Source organism: Mobula hypostoma, chromosome 10, assembly GCF_963921235.1.
Source record: "Mobula hypostoma chromosome 10, sMobHyp1.1, whole genome shotgun sequence".
NCBI lineage: Eukaryota > Metazoa > Chordata > Chondrichthyes > Myliobatiformes > Myliobatidae > Mobula > Mobula hypostoma.
This window is the reverse complement of record NC_086106.1, coordinates 26,329,826-26,350,885: the sequence shown is the minus strand read 5'-3', so window position 1 is coordinate 26,350,885 and position 21,060 is coordinate 26,329,826. Positions and strand designations below refer to the sequence as shown.

Below are 21,060 nucleotides of genomic sequence, written 5' to 3'. Positions count from 1 at the left end.
CATCATGTAGAAACTCCTTAAGAACAGCAGCAGAGTTGACCTGGCTTCGATTCCCACTGTTGTCTGTAAGGAGTTTCTACGTTCTTCCCGTGACCATTTGAGATTCCTCTGGCTGCTCCAGTTGCCTCCCACACTTCAAAGACGTGTGGGTTGTTAGTTTAATTGTTCACATGGGTGTAATCGAGCACAGCAAACTCAATGGGCTGGAAGGAACTGTTATCGTACCGAATCTCTAAATAAATTTTTAAAAATCGCTCACAATCTCAGTCTCTCTCGTCACAATTTCCTCACACACTCTCTCTCTCTCTTTCTATAAAAGGATATATGCCTGTCTCACATTATTTCTCTCTAACTCTCTCTCATGATATCTCACTCTCACACTGCCTCTCTCTTTCTCACATATCATCCTGATTCAGACATGCATTATCTCCCTATTTCTCTTTCACACATCTCTCTCACCCTATCCCTCATTCTTGCTCTCTCTCTCTCTCTCACACACACACTATCTCCTTCTCACACTCACTCATGCAGTCTGTCTCTCTCTTACATCTTTCCTTTTCTCTCACACGCTGTCCCTATCCCCCAGACTCTGTCCCTGTCCCTCACATGCTATCACTCTCACTGTATCTCCCTCTCTCTTTCTGCACACATAATCTCTCCCTCTTACATGACCTCTGCCTTTCATTCACACATGCTGTCTCTCTCTCTCTCTCTCTCTCTCTCTCCTCATGCTGTATTCTTCCCTCTTTCCCTCTCACCCTCTCCCCTACACACACTGCGGCCCTACCTCACCCTACATATCTTTGTCATGTAGTTTCTCCTTCACCCTCTCTCGCTCTTTCCCATTGACCATCTCACTCTCTCTCACACAGTTTCTCTTTCATAATATCTCTCTCATAGTATGTCTCTCCTCTTTATCTCACTATTTCTCACACATTCTCACACACACTATCTCTCCCTGCCTCCCCTCACACATTCTCCCGCTCTATCTTAAATCCAGTGGCCTTACAATATCTTTCTCACACACGCTACCCTTCTCTCACCATATGTGTCTCTCACACACACACACTATCGCTGTCTCTCTTTCTCCCCACACTATCTCCCTCTGCCATATACTGTCTCTCCTGCTCTGGAGCACCACGTCTCTCCCACATTATCCCCTTCCAACACACTACCTCTGTCTCCCTTACGATCTCTCTCCCACACTCTCTGTCTCTCTCACTCTATCTCACTCACACACACTATTTAATCATGCTCACTCTCATACCCTCTCTCTCTCACACACACACACACTCTCTGTCCGTCTCTCTATCACTCTCACCACACATTGTCTGTCTCTTTCTCTCTCACCGCCTCTCTCAAACACTCACTCTCACACAAACTAAAATTCCTTCTGCACCATTCCTCACACAGTCTACCTCTCACTATTTCTCTTTTTCACATTTTATCTCACTCTCTCTCTCACACCACCTCAGGCACCGTCTCTCTCTGATTACCTCTTCCACATTACGATGGTAGGTGAAGCCAAATGGGTGGGCGGCGGGGTTGATAAAGTAGGAAGCTGGAAAGTGCTAGGGGGAAAAGGCAAGGGGCTGGAATAAAAGGAGTCTGATAGAAAAGCTGAGTGAACCATGGGAGAAAGGGAAGGAGAAGGGACAGCAGGGGAACCTGAGGAGAAGATGTGAGAGGCCAGAGTAGGGAATAGAAGAGAAGGAAGGGGGAGGGGGAAAATGACCAGAAGTTGGAGATGAGGGAGGGGGGTGAACGGACAGGTGTGGCATTTCTCTCGCTTGTGCCAGTGGTCTGTGCCAGGAGGAGGTGAGTGGCAAGGGATGAATGGACAAGGGGGATGCAATACATATGGAGAGCAGAGAGTGGAGGAGAGGTAAAGGTGAGTTTGCTGATAGGATCCCAATGAAGATGGCAGAAGTTGCAAAAAAATGATGCTTTGGAACCAGAGGGTCATGGGGTAGGACAAGGGGAACTCTATTCCTGTTAAGGAGGCGGGAAGATGGGGTGAGTGCAGATGTCTGTTAAATGGAGGAAATGTGGAGGAAAGGAAAGCCTCATCCTGGAAATGAAGAAACTGAGCAAAGGGAAGGAGACAGGGTGGGAAGAGGTATAACCAAGATAGCCATGGGAATCAGTAGGTTTATGAAAGATACTGGTAGACAGTTGTCTCCAGAAATGAAGGCAGAGAGACTGAGAACGGGGAGAAATGTGTCGGAAATTGACCAAGTGAATTTAAGTCCTGACGAAGGGTCTGGACCAGAAACGTCGACTGTACCTCTTCCTATAGATGCTGCCTGGCCTGCTGCGTTCCACCAGCATTTTGTGTGCGTTGCTTGAATTTCCAGCATCTGCAGATTTCCTCGTGTTTGAATTTAAGAGCTTGGTGGAAGTTGGAGGCAAAGTTGATGAAACTGACGAGCTCAGCAAGGGTGCACAAAGCAGCACCAATGCATCGTCGATGCAGCGCAGGAAGACTTGGGGAACAATATCAGGGAAGGCCTGAGCCATGGACTCCTCCATGTAGCCAACGAAAAGGCAGGTATAGCTGGGGTCCATGTGAGTGCCCATGCCTACCCCACAATTTTGGAGAAAGTGGGAGAAGCCAACAGAGAAATTGTTGAGGGTGAGGACCATTTCTGCCAGGTGGAAGGGGGGTAGCGGTGGAGGGAAACTGGTCAGCTCTATTGTCAAGGAAGACATGGAAATTTTTAAGGCCTTCTTAATGGGGGAACAGAAGTGTATAAGGACTGGACATGCATGGCGAAAACGAGGTGGTCAGGGCCAGGGAACTGTAAGTTGTTGAGATCGAGAGCATGTGAAATGTCGCAGATGTAGGTGGAAAGAGACTGAACCCAGGGGTATAGAATGGAGTGGAGGTATGCAGATTTGAGTTCAATGGGGCAAGAGCAGGCAGAAACAATGGGCCTACCCAGGCAGTCAGGATTGTGGGTTTTAAGTAGAAAGTACAAACAAACGGTGGGTAAGCGGAAGATGAGGTTGGTAGCAGTGGATGGGAGTTCTCCAGAGTGCATGAGGTTAGTGATGGTGCAAGAGGCAATGGCCTGAAGGTCTGGAGTGGGATCCTTTTAAAGTACAGGGAGGTGTCCAAGAGTTGTGGCCTGGCCTCAGCACGGTACAGGTCAGTCCGCCGCTCGACAACTGCACCTCCTTTGTCTGTGGGTTTGATAGTGAGGTTGGGGTTGGTGCAGAGACAGCAGAGGGCAGTGCATTCAGAGGGGCTGAGATTCAATGAGGAGAGGGGAGTGCTGAAGTTGAGATGGTTGATGTCTCGTCAACAAAGATCCAAAGCAGGCAGAGAACCAGAGTGGGATGTCCAAGATGAGGAGGAGGGCTGGAGACGGGAGAAGGGGGTCATCGGTGTGGTGTGGGGAAGTCTTGCCAATAGTGTGGGCTCAGAGATGGAGGTGATGGAAGAAGAGCTCGGAGTCACAGTGGGAGTGGAACTCACTGAGGTGCAGGCGAAGGGGGGCAAAGGTAAAGCTCTCGCTGAGGACAGAGTGTACTGTCACTCTCTCTCACACACTGCCTCCCCCTGTCACCCAATCTCTCTCTCTCTCTCACACACACACACACACACACACTGTCTCTATTTCAGACACTAATATCTCTCATACTAACATCTCTCGTCAGCGTGCTAAATGAAGCAAAAACAACAAGCATTGAAGCCTACGTCGTCAAGAACCAACTAAGATGGAACAGTCATGTTGTTTGGATGAAAGATGAACGGCTGCCAAAACAAATTTTCCACTCCCAGCCTAAAGAAGGCAAACGTAAAAGAGGCGGACAACAGAAGAGATTCAAAGACGTCTTAAAAGTCAACATGAAGAAATGTAACATCGACATCAACAATTGGGAAACCAATGCCAAGGACAGGAAACTCTGGAAAATCCGAGAAGGAACAGCAACTTTCGAAGCCAACAGATGTGCAGAATTAGAAGAAAAGAGAAGAAAATGGAAAGAGAGGCAGCAACAACCAGAGCCTGATCTGCCATCTGGAACTACCTGTCCTGAATGCAGAAGAACTTTCAAAGCCAAGATTGGACTCATAAGCCACTTGAGAGCCCATAAGTAGATCAACAGAACGGAGACCATGATCCTCGACCTCGAGGGATAGCCACGACGACGACGATCTCTCATACACACTATCTCTGTCACACACAAACACACTCTCTCACATTCCATCTCTCAAAGAAATAGGTCATTACACACACACACACACACACACACACACACACAGACACACACACACACACACACGCAGCATCCCACACCAATATCACTTCCTCCCCACACTTCAGCACTATCCACTGACCCACTGAAACCACCACTTCTCCCACCGTCTCTCCCAGCAGCAAGATCTGAAGGTGGAGAAGATCTGATAAGACGGAGCGGGTTGAGGTTTCCGCATTCACTTACCATGGTACGGAGGGAAGTCCCAGGACACGGGGGTGGGGGAGATACCAGTGTGAGCTGTGCTCTCTCCAGGCAGGGCTGTGATGGAGGGCTCTAGGCTGCAAAGGAGCCGTCTGCTCCTGGGGTGGGGTTTACCTGCCCAGACCTGCCGACTGATCCTCACCACACCTTTCCGGCTTCCGTCTGCTTTCTTAACTCCCAACACACCGGGAGTCTCTCGTTACTGGGGGAGGGGACGACAGCACAATCAAAATTAAGTTTATTATAATTTTCAAGGGTCAAGAAATTTGTTGTTGTTCAGCAACAGTGCAGTGCAAAGGTATAAAATCACTATAAATTACAACATAAGTACATAGAGAAAATAAAAGAAATATTGAGCTGGTTCATGGGCTCATGAACTGTTCAGAAATCTGAGAGGAAGAAGCTGTTCCGAAGGGATTCATCAGACTCCTCACTGATGGTGGGTACAAAAAGAAGGCATGTCTCAGACGGTGAAGGTTCTTAATGATGGATGTCACCTTTTTAAGGCACCATCTTTCGAAGACGTCCTCGATGGCGGGGAGCTTTGCAGAGGATCTGGCTGAATCTATAGTCCTTGTGATCCTGTGCATTCGAGTGTCCACACCAGACAGTGATGTGGACAGTCAGAGTGCTCTCCACGGTTCGTCTGTGGGCACCGGCAAGAGTCTTTGGTGGCAAACTGTGCATTTGATTCTGCACTTCATTCACCTTGTAATACCTCAATGTACTGTTGTAATGAATTAACCTCTATGGACAGTATTCAAAAAAGTTTTTTTTCTCTGTATCTCTGTATATGTGACAGTATTAAACTAAGTTACCAATTCCCTCAAACTCCTATAGAGGTATCAACATGCATAAAAGTTGCTGGTGCGGCTGCTGTGTTCACAGCAACTTTTGTTCTGTGAGAGGTATCAACATTTTGGACACAGGATGGATCCCCTGAGGTGCTGACACCCAGGAACTTGAAGCTGCTAATCCTTTCCACTGCTGACCCCTGAGTGAGGAATGGCGAGCATCCCCCCCCCCCCAACCCCTTTTTCTAAGTTCACAATACATTCTTTAGTCTTGCTGGCATTGAGTACAAAGCTGGTGTACTAAACCAGCTGACCTTTCTCATTCCTCCTCCTCATCGTCACCTGAAATTCTGCCAACAAACAGTTGTGTCATCGGCGAATTTATAGTTGGTGTTCGAGCTGTGCCTAGAAACATAGCCGTGAATGCAGGGAGAATAGAGACGTGAACGGGAGGGGAAAAAATAATCAGCCATTGTTGTATAGGAAGCAAATGATCAGCTGAATGGTCTAATTCTGCTCCTATGTCTTATGGCTAAACAGAACCTCGAGATGCAGCTCTGTTGATTATCAGCGAGGAGTAAATATCATCACTGATACACACTGACAGTGGTCTCCCAATGAGGAACACAAGGATCCGGTTCACAAGGTTGGGGGGGGGGGAGGTACAGAGGCTCAGTCTTTGAAACTTGTTGATTAATACTGCGGCTATGATAGTGTTGAACGCCGACCTGTAATCAATAAACAGCGACCTGACGTAGATGTTGCTGGTGTTCAGAAGGTCCAAGGCTCGGTGATGAGGCAGTATGATTGCTTCTGCCGTAGACCTGTTGTGGTGATAGGCAAATTTCAGCGAGTCCAGGTCCTAGCTTAGGCAGGAGTTAATGCTAGCCGTGATCAATCTCACAAAGCACGCTACTGGGCGATAGTTGTTGGGGCAGCTCGTCCTGCTCTTCTTGGGCACTGGTATGATGCCCGCTTAAAGCGGAAGCCTCTGGATGCAGTAGTACGAAATCGAAGATGTCCTTGAACGCGCTATTCAGTTGGTTAGCATGGGTTTTCAGTACCCTGCATACATCATCAGGGTCCAACGCTTTGCGAGGAATCGTGCTGTGGAAAGATGTTCCAACATTGGCCTCCGAGACAGAGAAATGAGGCGGGGGGAAGATAAGGTGAGAAGGGGAGCTGAGTGAGAGGGGAGAAGGTTAGGAGAGGATGAGGATGAGGGGGAGAAGAGAGGCAGGGAGATGGGGACAGGGGAAAAAACAGTGAGGGGAAGGAGGAGCAGGGTGGAGAGGGAAGGGGTGGTGGAGGGAGAGGGGGTGGAGGAGGAGAGAGGGGGAAGGAAAGAGGGGAAGGGGAGTAGTGGGACAGTGAAAAGGGGATGAGGGAATGTGGGAGCAGTGGAGGGAGAGGTAGGGGATATGAGGTAAGAGGAATGAGGGAGGGGCAGGGGATGAAGTGGGAAAATGTGTGACTGGGAGGGAGAGGAGGCAGGAGAATAGGATGGGGAAAGAGCGAGAATTAAAGAGGCAAGGTGGGTGGGGGTGGGGAGGAGAGAGGGGTTAGAGAGTGAGTTGAGAGAGGGAGAAATGAGGGGAGAGAGGGGTGGAGATATGTAAAGATGCACACTCATCACACATACAGACAGGAAGATACAGAGATACAGAAACACACACGCACACACACACACCAAAGGACAAGGTGAAGCATACGGTGAGGCTTCATCCACACTGTCCTGTCACACAGTCTCAAGATCAGAAGCATCATTGGCATGTCCCAACAGACAGCTGTGTTGAAGTGGCAGATTGAAATTATAGCTAATTTAAGTCTGAGGAGGCAAGATATTATTCCCTGTTTGTGTACTGTTTCCTCTAATTCCACCCCCCTCACCTTCTTGCCCCTGTGGCCTGCGAGCTTGCTCTCTCACCTTCCCTCACTTTCCTTATCTGAGAAGCTCACTCTAACCTCTCCTCTCACTCACCTGGGTAGCTCCTGTCCTTTGAGAGCTCCCTTTAACACCCCGCGCCCACCCCATTCCTTGTCTGAGGAACTTCTATAACTCCTTTCTGCCGAGCTCCCTCCTTCTGGATCAAGCAACTCCTTCTCAACTAACCCCTCACTCTCCTGTGTCTGGGGATCTCCCCCAAACCCTCCATCACCCTACTATACCTGAGGAACTCCATCCAACTTTCCTTTAATGAAGGCTCTCTCTCGCCTCCTCCTTCTCACTCCTCTCTCTGAGAGGCTCCCTCTATTGCCCCCCTCAATCTTTCAGACAAATTCCTTCCATCCCCTCCCTCAGTCTGCTGTGTCTAGACCCCATTGACCTGAACTTCCCAAATGATTCCCGATCAAAGAAAGATGTCACCAAGGTTGATGGGACATTTTTCACGTTGCTTTTGTCGATGTTTGCCCCCTCACTGCCCGCGGGAGTAGTACCCGGGAGATGAGAGGGCGGCAGATGTTATTCCTTTGTTTTGGTAAATAAGTAGGAGTAACCCTGGGAATTATAGACCATTGACTCTTACATTGGTGGTGGACAAATTATTGGGGAAGATCCTTAGAGATGAAACTTAAAAGCATTTGGAGAGGCAGGGTCTGATTCGGAATAGTCAGCATGGCTTTGTGGGAGGCAGCTCATGCCCCAGGTGCCATATTGATTACTTAGAGAGAGTGGCAATTCAAGTTGATCGAGTGGATGTGGTATACTGTTTATGGACTTTATAAAGCATGTGGTGAAGTTTCCCAAAGTAGGCTCATTCCAGAAGATCAGGACAGATGGGGTCCAGGGAAGCTCGTCTGCCTAGATGCAGAATTGGTTGGCCGCAGGTAGTTGTAGATGGAGAGTCAGTGGCCTGTGGTGTTCTTCAGGAATCTCTTCTGGGACCTCGGTTCATTGTGACTTTAATAAATTACTTGGATGTGGAAATGGAAAGGTTGGCTAGTAAATTTGTAGGCGGCACGAAGTTTGAAGGAGTTGTGGATAGGGCAGATGGGTTTCAACAGGACATTGATCAGATGCAGGAGAGGGCTGAGGAGCACAGATTGAGTACAATCCAGAAAAATGATTGATGGCAGAATTCTTAAGTGTGGAGGAACAGAGGAATCTTGGGATCCACGTCCATAGATCCCTCAAAGCTGCAGCGTGATATGGAGAGCTATGTGGAGGAAGGGATCGATTGATCTAAGGGGACGTTAAACGGTGGGCACACAATCCTGGGTAGAGGGGCCTGTACTGTGCTATACTCATTTGTTCTATATTCCAATCCGTGTGCACTCGAGCATCCTCCCCGAGCGCCAAGTCAGTCAGTCTCGCTCCTCGAGCGGGATCTGTCAGACATCCCGAAAAATTTCCCACCCCCTCCACCTCCCCCGCCCTCCTCCCGGCAATAGTCCAAGAACTCCTCCCACCACATCCGACCCCAAACTTCCTCCAGCTGGCTCCCCCCTCGCACCTGATCTGTCTGCAATCAAATTCGGACTGGGTGACGGGCGTTGCGAGGGGGTTTGGGAGGGAGTTGGTCATGTGGTCAGGAGGAACGAACATTCGCGTCTCTTGGCTGCTTTACACAGACCCTTCCGTCTAACTTGTCCACGCTGAGCAAGCTAAACTAGTCCTATTTACCGTACTCGGGCCATATCCCGCTAAAACAAGGGTTCCCAGCCTGGGGTGCACGGACCCCTCGGTTAATGGCAGGGGTCCACGGCGTAAAAGAGTTTGGAAACCCCTGCTCTAAACCTTTCCTATGGGTGTATTCATAGCCGTCTCTACCACCTCCTCTGCAGCTCGTTCCACACACCTCTAGTGTGCTGTAGTTTTGAACTCTCCGACCCTGGGGAAAAGACGGAGACCGCCCTCTTAAACCTTATGGTTTTATAAAACTCTCTCTCTCTCTCTCTCTCTCTCTCTCTCTCTCTCTCTCTCACACACACACACACACACACACACACACACACACACACACACACACAGTCACATGATCTATATCCTTCGGTGTCCTCTCTCTTTTCCTTCTCTCACATTCGCTCTGTCTATCATCTGTCCCTCAGCCGCTCCCTTGTCTACCTCTCGTTTTGCCACATTGTCTCGTTTATTTTCTGACGTAATTCTTCCTTACTTTTCCTTCTTCCTTTCCCTTATTCTGTCAATCTATTCATGTTTGTCTTTCTCTAGTTGTCTTGTTTACTCTCTCTCTTTAATCTCCCCCTCCAAACATTTCTCCTAATTTCTGCTTTCTGTCTCCTTCTTTCCCAATCGCTCCCTCTCTCTCTCGTTTTTTTCCGTTCTTTTCTAGTTTCAGACCAGAACTGCGCTCGATAAATGGGGTCCTGTTAATGTCTTGTACAGCTGTAATGTAATATCACAGCTGAGCGTCTTGTCCCATGTAGGCGAGCGCGCCAAACCTTCTCCACCACCCCTGGCGAAGAGCGAAGAGAACTTTGCCACATATTGTTGACACATTTCCAGCGCTTCTCCCCTCGGTGACCAGTTGCCCTTAGCAACTCGAGGCCAGCTCCAGGAAGTCCGGCGATAATTAGATCCCACCCAGTGTCGGTTCCATCAAATATTAAATCCCTCTCATTAGCCGGATTAGAGCGAGGTCGGGGGCATCCTCTCGACGGTGAGAACAGCTTCGCTCGTGATCTCGAAGGTGGGTGGTAGATTCGGAGAGGGGAGCCACGGTGGAGAGGACGAGAACGGAGCGGAGGAGCTGAAGGAGAGCGGAAGGTGAGGGGTTGGGGTGGGGAGAAACGGGGTGGAATTAGGGTCTGAGGCGCTCCTGGTTGGGCGGGAAAAGGAGATAGGGCAGGGGAGACCAAACCCATTCGAAACCGAGAGACGTCCGTACTCCGGATTGTCCCACAATCCGCACTGATTTAGGAAGGTCTAAGAAATTGGGGGGCAATGAGGGGAGAGTGAGAATGGGCTAAGGTGATTACCAAGTGCACGAGGGGGCTAGAGGGAGCACCCCGAGACTGGAGAGTGAAGTGTGGGTAGAGGGATACGGGAGAGTGTGGGAGGGCACTCCCCAGATACTGAAGGAAGAATTTAGAGAGTTCCCCTAGATATTGGAGAGTGAGGGGGTCATTAGAGGGAGCTTCACAAGTAGAGAGTGGGGGAGGGGTTGAGAGGGAGCTCCCCTGGGACAGGAGAGGGTAAGAGGGAGCTCCACAAGGTGCAGAAGTGGTTGAAGTGTGCTTCCCAGATACAGGACAGTGAGGGAGGTGTTAAAGGGAGCTCCCAGGCACAGGAGGAGAAGGAAGGGTTAGAAAGGGCTTCACAATGCCGGAGGGTGAATGAAGGTGTTGGAGAGAGGTCACCAGATAAAGGAGTGGGGAGGGAGTGGTAAGGACTGTTAGCATTCGTTTTGAGGGGACTAGAATGTAAGACTAAAGATGTGATGCTGAGGCTATATAAGGCATTGGTCAGTCCGCGGTTGGAGTTGTGTGTGTCTCAGAAAAGATGTGCTGGCTTTGGAGAGGGTCCAGAGGAGGTTCATAAGAATGACGCTGGGAATGAAAGGGTTAACACGTGAGGCGGGTTTGATGGCTCCGGGCCTGTGCTTGCTGGAGTTTACAAGAATGAGGGGGATCTCATTGAAACCTATTGAATATTGAAAGGTTCAGAGAGTGGATGTGGAGAGGATGGTTCCTATAGTGGGTAAGTCTAGGACCAGAGGGCACAGCTTCAGAATAGCGGGATGTCCATTTAGAACGGGATGAAAAAAAAATACTTAGCTGGTGAATTCATCGCCACGGGCGGCTGTGGAGGTGAAGTCACTGAGTACATTTAAAGCAGAGGTTGATTGGTTCTTGATTAGTTAGGGCATCAAAGGTTATGGGGAGAACATAGCAGAATGGGGGTGCGAGGGACAATAAATTAGTCGTGATGGAATAAGGGAGCAGACTCCATGGGCCAAGTGGCCTAATTCTGCTCCTACGTCTTATCAACCGGGTTAGAAGCTGCTCTCGAGGTACAGTAGGAATAGGGAGCTCCCCAGATACGGAGGGAGGGGAGCAGTTAGAGGAATCTCCCCAGACACAGGGAGTACAATCAATGCTCTGGCACTCAAAGCCTGCAGACTGACGCTGGGCCATCCTTCTCATCCCTGGACCGGGTCTATGAGGCCCCACGGGAGGCCAGCAGCACAGGCTGTGAAGAGCAGGAAATCCTCCGCCCTCACTGTGCTGGGCTCCTCCCTGTCACTGGAGGGATGTTTGCAGGGGTGTGAGGGAGGTAGCATGACCTCTCCTTATGGGAGACACCCGTCTCGGGGTCAGGGGTCACCCTGCAGCTTGACAGGAAGTAGCTAAACACAGCCCACCCTCCTAGGCAAGTTTCCAGACTCAGGCTCCGGCCTACCAAGCCTCATCCTGAACCAGACAATCCAGGGAAGGAATTAAGAGGAGAGGGAAGGTGTGGGTAGAGTAAGTAGGAGGTAGGAATTCCTCTCTCACCACCCCAACCCCACTCTCGTTTCATTGGAAGAGGTGCTGCTGATAAGTGCACAGGAAGATCCCACGTGTAGTATCCCCTGTTGCTTTTGTCCGAAGGATTTGCAAGGGGTGCTGGGGGAGATGTGAAGCAGCCACAGGCAAAGTAAGGAACAGCACAGGAATAGGCTGCTCGGTTTCTACTCTGTCCCTCCCAACCATACCCCTTCCCCGTTCTATCGGACTGGGAATGACCCTCTACCCCAGCCCCACCCTTCTGCACCAACCCCATCTCCCTCCCTCCCCTTCACATCCAAAACTCACCGACCCACCTTCTTCTGAGGGAGAATGAATTCCAAAGACTCACCTCTCTCCAGGGAATTGGGGGATGGATGCAGAAGGAATCTCTCCCATCTCTGTCTTGAACAGCCAACCACCTTATTCTGAGATGGTGACCCTCTGTTCCCCACCCCCAGTCAGGGGGTAACCTACGACCTCACACCCACCCTGTCGTGAGTGGGTTTTCAATGAGATCCCCTGTCGTTCTTCCAAACCCCAGAGAATACAGGTCCAGCCAGATTAATCTCTCCTTATGGGAAAATACCCCCACTCCCACCCCATCCCAGGAAATAATCTGGTGAAACTTCTCCGTCTGTCACATACCTCCCCTTTCTTAGTCCGGGAGACCAGAGCTATACACAATATCTCAGTTACAAACCATTTGGCTATCCTCATGTAACTAGCAACAGGCTTGACTTGGGGTCACTCCAGAGATGGTAGCCGGAGTAGAAGAGGTTCACTGGGATGCTGCCTGGCTGGAGAGCACGTGGCATGAGGTGTGGTCGGACAAACTTCGGTTGCTTCTCTGGAGCATCAGAGGGTGTGGGGTGACCTGTCAGAGGTTTATAACTTTATGAGAGGCAGTCATTTTGCCCAGGGTGTGAACATCAAACCTAGAGGGCATGGGTGAGAGGAGAAAGCTTAAAGGAGATGTGTGGGGCAACTTTCTTTTTACACAGAGAGAGGTGGACACCTGGAACAGGCTGCCAGGGGAGAAGATGGAAGCAGACACATTAGAGGTGATTAGGGGGCATTCAAATGGGCACACAGACGGACAGAGAGAGTGAGGGGATGGAGGTCAAAAGAGCATTGCAGTTGGCACTGACAGGGCGGCCCACGGGGCCCTGTTCCAGTCTGTCCCGTTCCATGATCTGTGCGGTGCTGGGAGCTCAGCAGAGCCAACGGGATTCCTGTTGTACTCAGAAGCTGGCGAGTGAGGTGAGGACTTGGATGCTACTATCTGGCGTTGGGGGGGGGGGTTGTTGGTGGTGGTGAATGGAGATCGATCGATTGTGGTGAGGAAGCAGATGTGAGGGAAAGAGAAGGGGTGAAGTCATGGGCTCCATCCACTAGGGAGGGGTTAGGCACTTTTGTAGAAAGTCTTGTCTTTGAAGCAGACACAGCAGAGGTGAAGGGGACCGAGAAACATGGAAGAGACGTTCAAATAATTAAGGCACATGGATCTTGGCAGATTGGATTCAGAACTAGCTTGCCTATGCAGGATGGTCAGTGCTGGTGGTGGAGTGTTACTCTGGCTGGAAGGGGGTTATTCTTTAACTTATTCTAGTTTTTGACTGTACCTCTTCCTAGAGATGCTGCCTGGCCTGCTGCGTTCACCAGCAATTTTGATGTGTGTTGCTCTAGTTTTTGATAGCTTGGGCCTCTCCTGATGGAACATAGAACATAACAGCACATTACAAGCCCTTCGGGCCACAACGTTCTGCCAACCTTTAAAGCCACTTCAAGATCAATCTAACCCTTCCCTCCTACAATGTGTTGCCGTTGGAGAAGGTCCAGGGAAGGCTCATGAGAATGATCCCAGGAATGAGAGGGTTAAAATACAAGGAGCTTTTGATGGCTCTGGGCCTGAACTTGCTGGAGTTTAGAAGAATGAGGGGGGGGGATCTCATTAAAACATACCGAATTGAAAAGCCTAAATAGAGTGGACAATAAGAAACTGTTTCCATTAGTGGGAGAGTCCAGGTCAAGAGAGCACAGCCTCAGAATAGAAGGATGTCCATTAGAACAGAGTTGAGATGGAATTTCTTTAGCCAGAGGGTGGTAATCTGTGGTGTTCATTACAGATGGCTGTGCAGGCTATCATTGGGTATATTTAAAGCAGAGGTTGATAGGATCTTGATTAGTAAGGTTACAAGGAGAATGGGGTGGAGAGGGAAAATAAATCAGCCATGATCGAATGGTGGAGCAGTTAGAATATCGTTCACTGTACATCTGTAGAAATTTGCAAGAGTCTTTGGAGGGCTGATTAGCAAACTTGAAGATGACTTAAAGATTGGTGGAGTTCTGTTACAGTGAGGGAAATTGTCAAAGGATTCAGCAGTATTCATACCAGCTGCAAATGTGGGTGGGAAAGTGGTACTTATACTTTATTATCGCCAAACAATTGATATTAGAACGTACAATCATCACAGCGATATTTGATTCTGCGCTTCCCACTCCCTGGATTACAAATAATAAATATTAAAAATATTAAAAATAGTAAAAATTAGTAAATATTAAAAATTTAAATTATAAATCACAAATAGAAAATAGGAAAATGGAAAGTAAGGCAGTGCAAAAAAACCGAGAGGCAGGTCTGGATATTTGGAGGGTACGGCTCAGATCCGGGTCAGGATCCGTTCAGCAGTCTTATCACAGTTGGAAAGAAGCTGTTTCCAAATCTGGCAATACGAGTCTTCAAGCTCCTGAGCCTTCTCCTGGAGGGAAGAGGGACGAAAAGTCTGTTGGCTGGGTGGGTCGTGTCCTTGATTATCCTGGCAGCACTGCTACGTCAGCGTGCGGTGTAAAGTGAGTCCACGGACGGAAGATTGGTTTGTGTGATGTGCTGCGCTGTGTTCACGGTCTTCTGCAGCTTCTTTCGGTCTTGGACAGGACAACTTCCATACCAGGTTGTGATGCACCCTAGAAGAATGCTTTCTACGGTGCATCTGTAAAAATTAGTGAGAGTTTCAGGCGACAGGCCAAATTTCTTTAGTTTTCTCAGGAAGTAAAGGCACTGGTGGGTCTTCTTGGCAGTGAACTCTGCTTGGTTGGACAAAGTCAGGTCATTTGTAATATTGACCCCGAGGAACTTAAAGCTTTTGACCTGTTCCACTTGCGCACCACCGATATAAATTAGGTTGTGTGGTCCGCTACTCCTTCTGAAGTCAACAACCAATTCCTTCATCTTGCTGACGTAGAATCAGAGAGGACAGGAAAATTTTTAATTGGGGAAAGGCAAATTGAGGCTATAAGGATAGAACTTGCAGGTGTGAATTGGGATGATGTTTTTGCAGGGAAATGTACTATGGACATGTGGTCGATGTTTAGAGATCTCTTGCGGGATGTTAGGGATAAATTTGTCCCGGTGAGGAAGATAAAGAATGGTAGGGTGAAGGAACCATGGGTGACAAGTGAGGTGGAAAATCTAGTCAGGTGGAAGAAGGCAGCATACATGAGGTTTAGGAAGCATCAGATGGGTCTATTGAGAAATATAGGGAAGCAAGAAAGGAGCTTAAGGGGCTGAGAAGAGCAAGAAGGGGGCATAGAAGGCCTTGGCGAGTAGGGTAAAGGAAAACCCCAAGGCATTCTTCAATTATGTGAAGAAAAAAAGGATGACAGGAGTGAAGGTAGGACCGATTAGAGATAAAGGTGGGAAGCTGTGCCTGGAGGCTGTGGAAGTGAGCGAGGTCCTCCATGAATACTTCTCTTCAGTATTCACCAATGAGAGGGAACTTGATAATGGTGAGGACAATATGAGTGAGGTTGAAGTTCTGGAGCATGTTGATATTAAGGGAGAGGAGGTGTTGGAGTTGTTAAAATACATTAGGACAGATAAGTCCGCGGGGCCTGACGGAATATTCCCCATGTTGCTCCACGAGGCGAGAGAAGAGATTGCTGAGCCTTTGGCTAGGATCTTTATGTCCTTGTTATCCACGGGAATGGTACCGGAGGATTGGAGGGAGGCAAATATTGTCCCTTGTTCAAAAAAGGTAGTAGGGATAGTCCGGGTAATTATAGACCAGTGAGCCTTACGTCTGTGGTGGGAAAGCTGTTGGAAAAGATTCTTAGAGATAGGACCTATAGGCATTCAGAGAATCATGGCCTGATCAGGGACAGTCAGCATGGCTTTGTGAAGGGCAGATTGTGTCTAACAAGCCTGATAGAGTTCTTTGAGGAGGTGACCAGGCATATAGATGAGGGTAGTGCAGTGGATGTGATCTATATGGATTTTAGTAAGGCATTTGACAAGGTTCCACACGGTAGGCTTATTCAGAAAGTTAGAAGGCATGGGATCCAGGGAAGTTTGGCCAGGTGGATTCAGAAATGGCTTGCCTGCAGAAGGCAGAGGATGGTGGTGGAGGGAGTACATTCAGATTGGAGGATTGTGACTAGTGGTGTCTCACAAGGATCTGTTCTGGGACTTCTACTTTTCGTGATTTTTATTAACGACCTGGATGTGGGGGTAGATGGGTTGGTTGGCAAGTTTGCAGATGACACAAAGGTTGGTGGTGTTGTAGATAGTGTAGAGGATTGTCAAAGATTGCAGAGAGACATTGATAGGATGCAGAAGTGGGCTGAGAACTGGCAGATGGAGTTCAACCCGGAGAAGTGTGAGGTGGTACACTTTGAAAGGACAAACTCCAAGGCAGAGTACAAAGTAAATGGCAGGATACTTGGTAGTGTGGAGGAGCAGAGGGATCTCGGGGTACATGTCCACAGATCCCTGAAAGTTGCCTCACAGGTGGATAGGGTAGTTAAGAAAGCTTATGGGGTGCTAGCTTTCATAAGTCGAGGGATAGAGTTTAAGAGTCGCGATGTAATGATGCAGCTCTATAAAACTCTGGTTAGGCCACACTTGGAGTATTGTGTCCAGTTCTGGTCACCTCACTATAGGAAGGATGTGGAAGCATTGGAAAAGGTACAGAGGAGATTTACCAGGATGCTGCCTGGTTTAGAAAGTATGCATTATGATCAGAGATTAAGGGAGCTAGGGCTTTACTCTTTGGAGAGAAGGAGGATGAGAGGAGACAGGATAGAGGTGTACAAGATAATAAGAGGAATAGATAAAGTGGATAGCCAGCGCCTCTTCCCCAGGGCACCACTGCTCAATACAAGAGGATATGGCTTTAAGGTAAGGGGTGGGAAGTTCAAGGGGGATATTAGAGGTAGGTTTTTTACTCAGAGAGTGGTTGGTGCATGGAATGCACTGCCTGAGTCAGTGGTGGAGGCAGATACACTAGTGAAGTTTAAGAGACTACTAGACAGGTATATGGAGGAATTTAAGGTGGGGCTTATATGGGAGGCAGGGTTTGAGGGTCGGCACAACATTGTGGGCCGAAGGGCCTGTACTGTGCTGTACTATTCTGTTCTATGTTGAGGGATAGGTTATTGTCTTCGTACCATGCCACCAGGTTCTTAATTTCCTCTCTGTACTCAAACTCATCATTACCCGAGATATGGCCTACAATTGATGGGGTTTCATCTGGGCAAATATGAGAGGCTGCATCTTGGGTGGTCCAATGTCAAGGAAAAGTGTACAGTAAATGGAAGTCTTGGAAAGACTAGTCTTAGTCTCGGAATGCAGGCCCATTGTTCCCTGAAGCTGACAACACATGCGACAAGATAATGAAGAAGGCAGACAGTACACTTGCCTTCATCGTTTGAGGTACTAAGTACAAAAGTTGGGATGTCACATTGTAATTTTACAAAACTTTGGTCAAACCGCATCTGGAACACCGTATGCAGTTCTGGTCACAGGAAGAATCAGTTGTGCTGGAGACAGTGCAGAGGAGGTTTTCTGGGATGGTGCTGGGACTGGGGGAGGACTTCAGTTATGGGTAGAGACGAGAAAGGGTGGGACTGTTCTCCCTGGAATGGAGGGGCGACCGATAGAAGTCTGCAAGGAGCACAGAAGCAGGAGATAGTTAAGTTTTCTTTTCTTCAGTGGTAGGAATATCTGAATCAAATTCAAAAGCTGTAGGGTAATGCTGCAGTTCAATATAACTGTGGTTAGATTAGTTCCGATCGCTTCATTATAGGAAGGAAGCGGAAGCTTTCGAAATGGTGCAGAGCGGATTTACCAGGATGCTAAATGGATCAGACAGCATGTCTTATGAAGATGGGCTGAGCGAGCTGCTGCTTTTCTCTGAGTGAAGGAGGATGAGAGGTGACTTGATGGAGAGGTAAAAGACGGCAAGAGGCATAGAAAGAGCAGAGAGGCGGACGCCTTTACTCAGGGTGGAAATGACTCATACAACAGGGTCTTAATTTTGTGATTGGAGGAAAGTATACAGCTGGCATATCAGTGGTAAGTTCTTTACACAGAGGGTAGTAGGTGTGTGGTTGCTGGAAGAGGAAGATACACTAGGGGCATTTAAGAAACTCTTAGATAAGCACATGGATGAAAGCAAAATGGAACATTTTGAGGGAGGGAAGGGTTAGATTGATCTCCGAGTAGGTTTAAAGTTCGGCACAGCATCATGAGCAGAAGGGCTTTCACTGTGTTGTAGTGTTGAATGTTCTATGTTGTAAGAGGAGGTCATTTTAAAGGGAAGGGAGGGCGATTTAAAGGGAATCTGAGCATTAAGTTCTACAAGCAGAGGGTGGCAGTTATGTGGAACAAGTTGCCGGAGTAAGTGGTATAGAGATGGTCACATTGTAACACATTTGGACTGGTGTGTGGATAGGAAAGGTGCAGAGAAATATGGGCTAAATGCAGGCGAATTTGAGGAATGTGGATAAGTTGGATGGTTAGTCTTTTTGACCCAGAGTAGAGGTCTAACTGTGGGGTTGGGGGGGGTAAGAAGCAGATATAGCCAAAAGGCAGTTCAACAGCAACTTCGCTGGCAACTCTGTAGGAGGATACTTTCATAATAGAAGCAAATAGGATCAGAGTAGACAGATGGAGGTCCACCAGGACGAGATGGGATGGGATGAAGTACCTGGTTCTGTGCTGCGCCACTCTGTGCCTGTGACTGGCATGATTAGGGGTGGGAGGGCAGAGAGTCGGGATGAGGGAGGGTAGTTGACGTTCTGCTGGGAGTCAGTGAGTGTGGGTCAGTAACCTGTACTGGTTAGTGGTTGTGGCCACAGCTGGATATCACCGGCTGGGGGGAGCCAACAGGCGGCAGTGACCACAGGAGAGGAACGGGCAGTGTCAGGCTGTCCCATGACAAGGGAGTGGGTCGGCTGTAGACAACAGGAGAGAAGTGACCAGCAGATGAAACTAGCAGCACGAGAACAGCGGTTTGTCAGTCACAAGAATTGGAGTTTGACACAGTGTGGGTGGGCAGAGAGGAAGAAAGGGAAGTAGAGTGTAGAGGGAGAGAGTGGGAGTCAGAAGAGGGAAAGAAGGACAGAAAGACAGTGGGGGTGGCGATGGGAAGAGACAGGGGGAATGGAGATGGAGGGTAGGGCTGGAGGGGTGGAGAGAGGGAGAAGGCAGGAGGCGGTAGAGGGGATGGGGAGTGGGGAACCAGGGAGAGGGGGGTTGAGAGGAAGGGAGAGAGGTGGGGAGTGAGGAGGTGAGGATTAGGTGAGAGGATGGAGGGAAGAGTAGGGTAAGAGACGAGGGAGAGAAGGAGGAGGGGAGAGGGCGAGGAGGAGAGAGCTGGGGAGTGGGAGAGAGGGGGATTGAGAGGAGCTGAGAGTAGGAGGAGGGGAGGGCAAGAGAGGAGGGAGAGAGGTGGGTTGAGACGGGGAGAGGGAAGGGTTGAAAGGTGAGGGAAGAGAGGATGATGAGAGGAGGGAGGAGAGAGGGTTTGAGAAAAAGGAGAGAGAGATGGGGATTGGGAGGAGGGAGAAATGAAGGGATGGAGGTAGTGAGGGGTTGGAGAGAAGGTGGGGATTGTTTGAGGGAAGGGTAAGGAGGAGAGAATGACTATGTGAGGAGAAAAGACAGAGGGACACACACACACACACACACACACACACACACACACACACACACGTGGGGAGCCCTCATCCTTTATAGAAGCCGAAGTCCTATCTCCAGTGGGACCTGTGAACCTGTTGTATCTGTTTTTTTCCGGGCCCTGATCGATAGGAGCTGGCCATATCAGCAGACTCCATTAGTGTGGGATCACGGCAGTGCACCGAGGTCGCTAATGGTTCAGCAGAGCTGCAGGCACAGATCCACACCTGCTGAATTATTGATCTCCCACTCAGGGGAGAGAGAGAGAGAGAGAGGGAGGGTGGGGGAGAGAGAGAGAGAGCGGGGGGAGAGGGGAACAGTGCAAAGTGGGGAAGAAGAGAAAGGGAGGGGAGACAGAAGGAAGAGGAGTAAGGAAGAAATGGAGGGGAGGGAAGGAGAGAGAGAGGGAGGGGAAGGAGGGAGAGTGAAGAAGGGAAGGAAGGAGGGGAAAAGGAGGGGAGAGGGGTCGAGGGACTAGGGAGATGGAAGTGAAGGAGGGGTGAGATGGAGAGAGGGGAAGAACAGAGAGGGAGAGAAAGAGACAGAATTAGTGAGGAGGGGAGGTGGGGTTGGAGAGAGGGAGGGTGGAGAAACGGATAGGCGGGAGGTAGAAAAGAGAGAGGGGGTTAGTGGGGACACAGGGAGAGATGGGGAAAGGTATGGAAAGGCCGGGAGAGGTGGAGAAAGAGAGACAGGGAGGTTAATGGGAACGGGGAGAGATAGGTAGAGAGGTGTGGAAAGTTGGAAGAGGGGAGAAAGGAAGATGTGGGGACAGAAAGAGAGGAGGATGGGAGCGAGAGAGAGGCGGATAGAGAGGACAGGGTAAAGGCGGTAGCGAGAAAGAGATAGAGAGAGGACGTGCGAGATCGATAGAAAAAGAGGTGGAAGAATGATTTCTGGGATCTTGTCGTGCCCGCCCAGGCTCGGCCTCCCTCCAACACTCGGGACATCTGTGGGTTGGGTGTGAGCGTGTCCGCGGGACGTCCGGAGAAGAGGCTCGCCTGTCCCTGCGGCTCCCGGGGGCGGGAGCGAGACCGGACCATTTCCCGGTTTGAGGCTCACGCCTCTTGATGTTGAAGTTGGTTTGGCGTAACCCACCCTGGTCCGACCCGACAAACAGGCTGTGCAAGTTCACTCGTGTTGCAGGAGGAGGAGATTTGATCTTGTTTTACAATGCGAAGTGTCTTTGGATTCTGCTAATTCACCTGGAGGGAAAGGCCGCTCCGATTACCTAGGTGTCGTCTCAGGCCACCCGTCCCGACAGCTGGCTATCGATTTGCGGAGGTCTCCACACATTCACTAGGTAAGGACCCGATGGACAGCAGCGCCCCCAGAAGTCAAGGGAACTGCTCCGGGCAAGTTGTGATACGTCTGGAAATGAGGAAATGA

General features: G+C 49.4%; 2 protein-coding genes across 4 annotated transcripts in view; one reads left to right on the top strand and one right to left on the bottom strand.

Annotated features, from left to right (window-relative positions):
* Positions 1-4,582, bottom strand: part of ltb4r2b (leukotriene B4 receptor 2b) — a 38,011-nt gene extending 33,429 nt beyond the window's left edge. Inside the window, exon 1 of the mRNA XM_063059741.1 lies at positions 4,450-4,582. Within this exon, the coding sequence (XP_062915811.1) occupies positions 4,450-4,452 (3 nt within the window). The 5' untranslated portion in view covers positions 4,453-4,582. The remainder of the gene's footprint in view (positions 1-4,449) is intronic.
* Positions 4,583-9,401: 4,819 nt separating this feature from the next.
* Positions 9,402-21,060, top strand: part of LOC134353258 (adenylate cyclase type 2-like) — a 52,498-nt gene continuing 40,839 nt past the window's right edge. Inside the window, exons 1-2 of one of the 3 annotated variants that reach the window (XM_063061289.1) lie at positions 9,402-9,990; positions 20,593-20,974. The gene's annotated coding sequence lies outside the window, so the exon portion shown is untranslated. Of the gene's footprint in view, positions 9,991-12,877; positions 12,975-20,592; positions 20,975-21,060 lie in introns of those variants that run through there. The other 2 variants (XM_063061290.1, XM_063061288.1) reach the window with 2 other exon arrangements.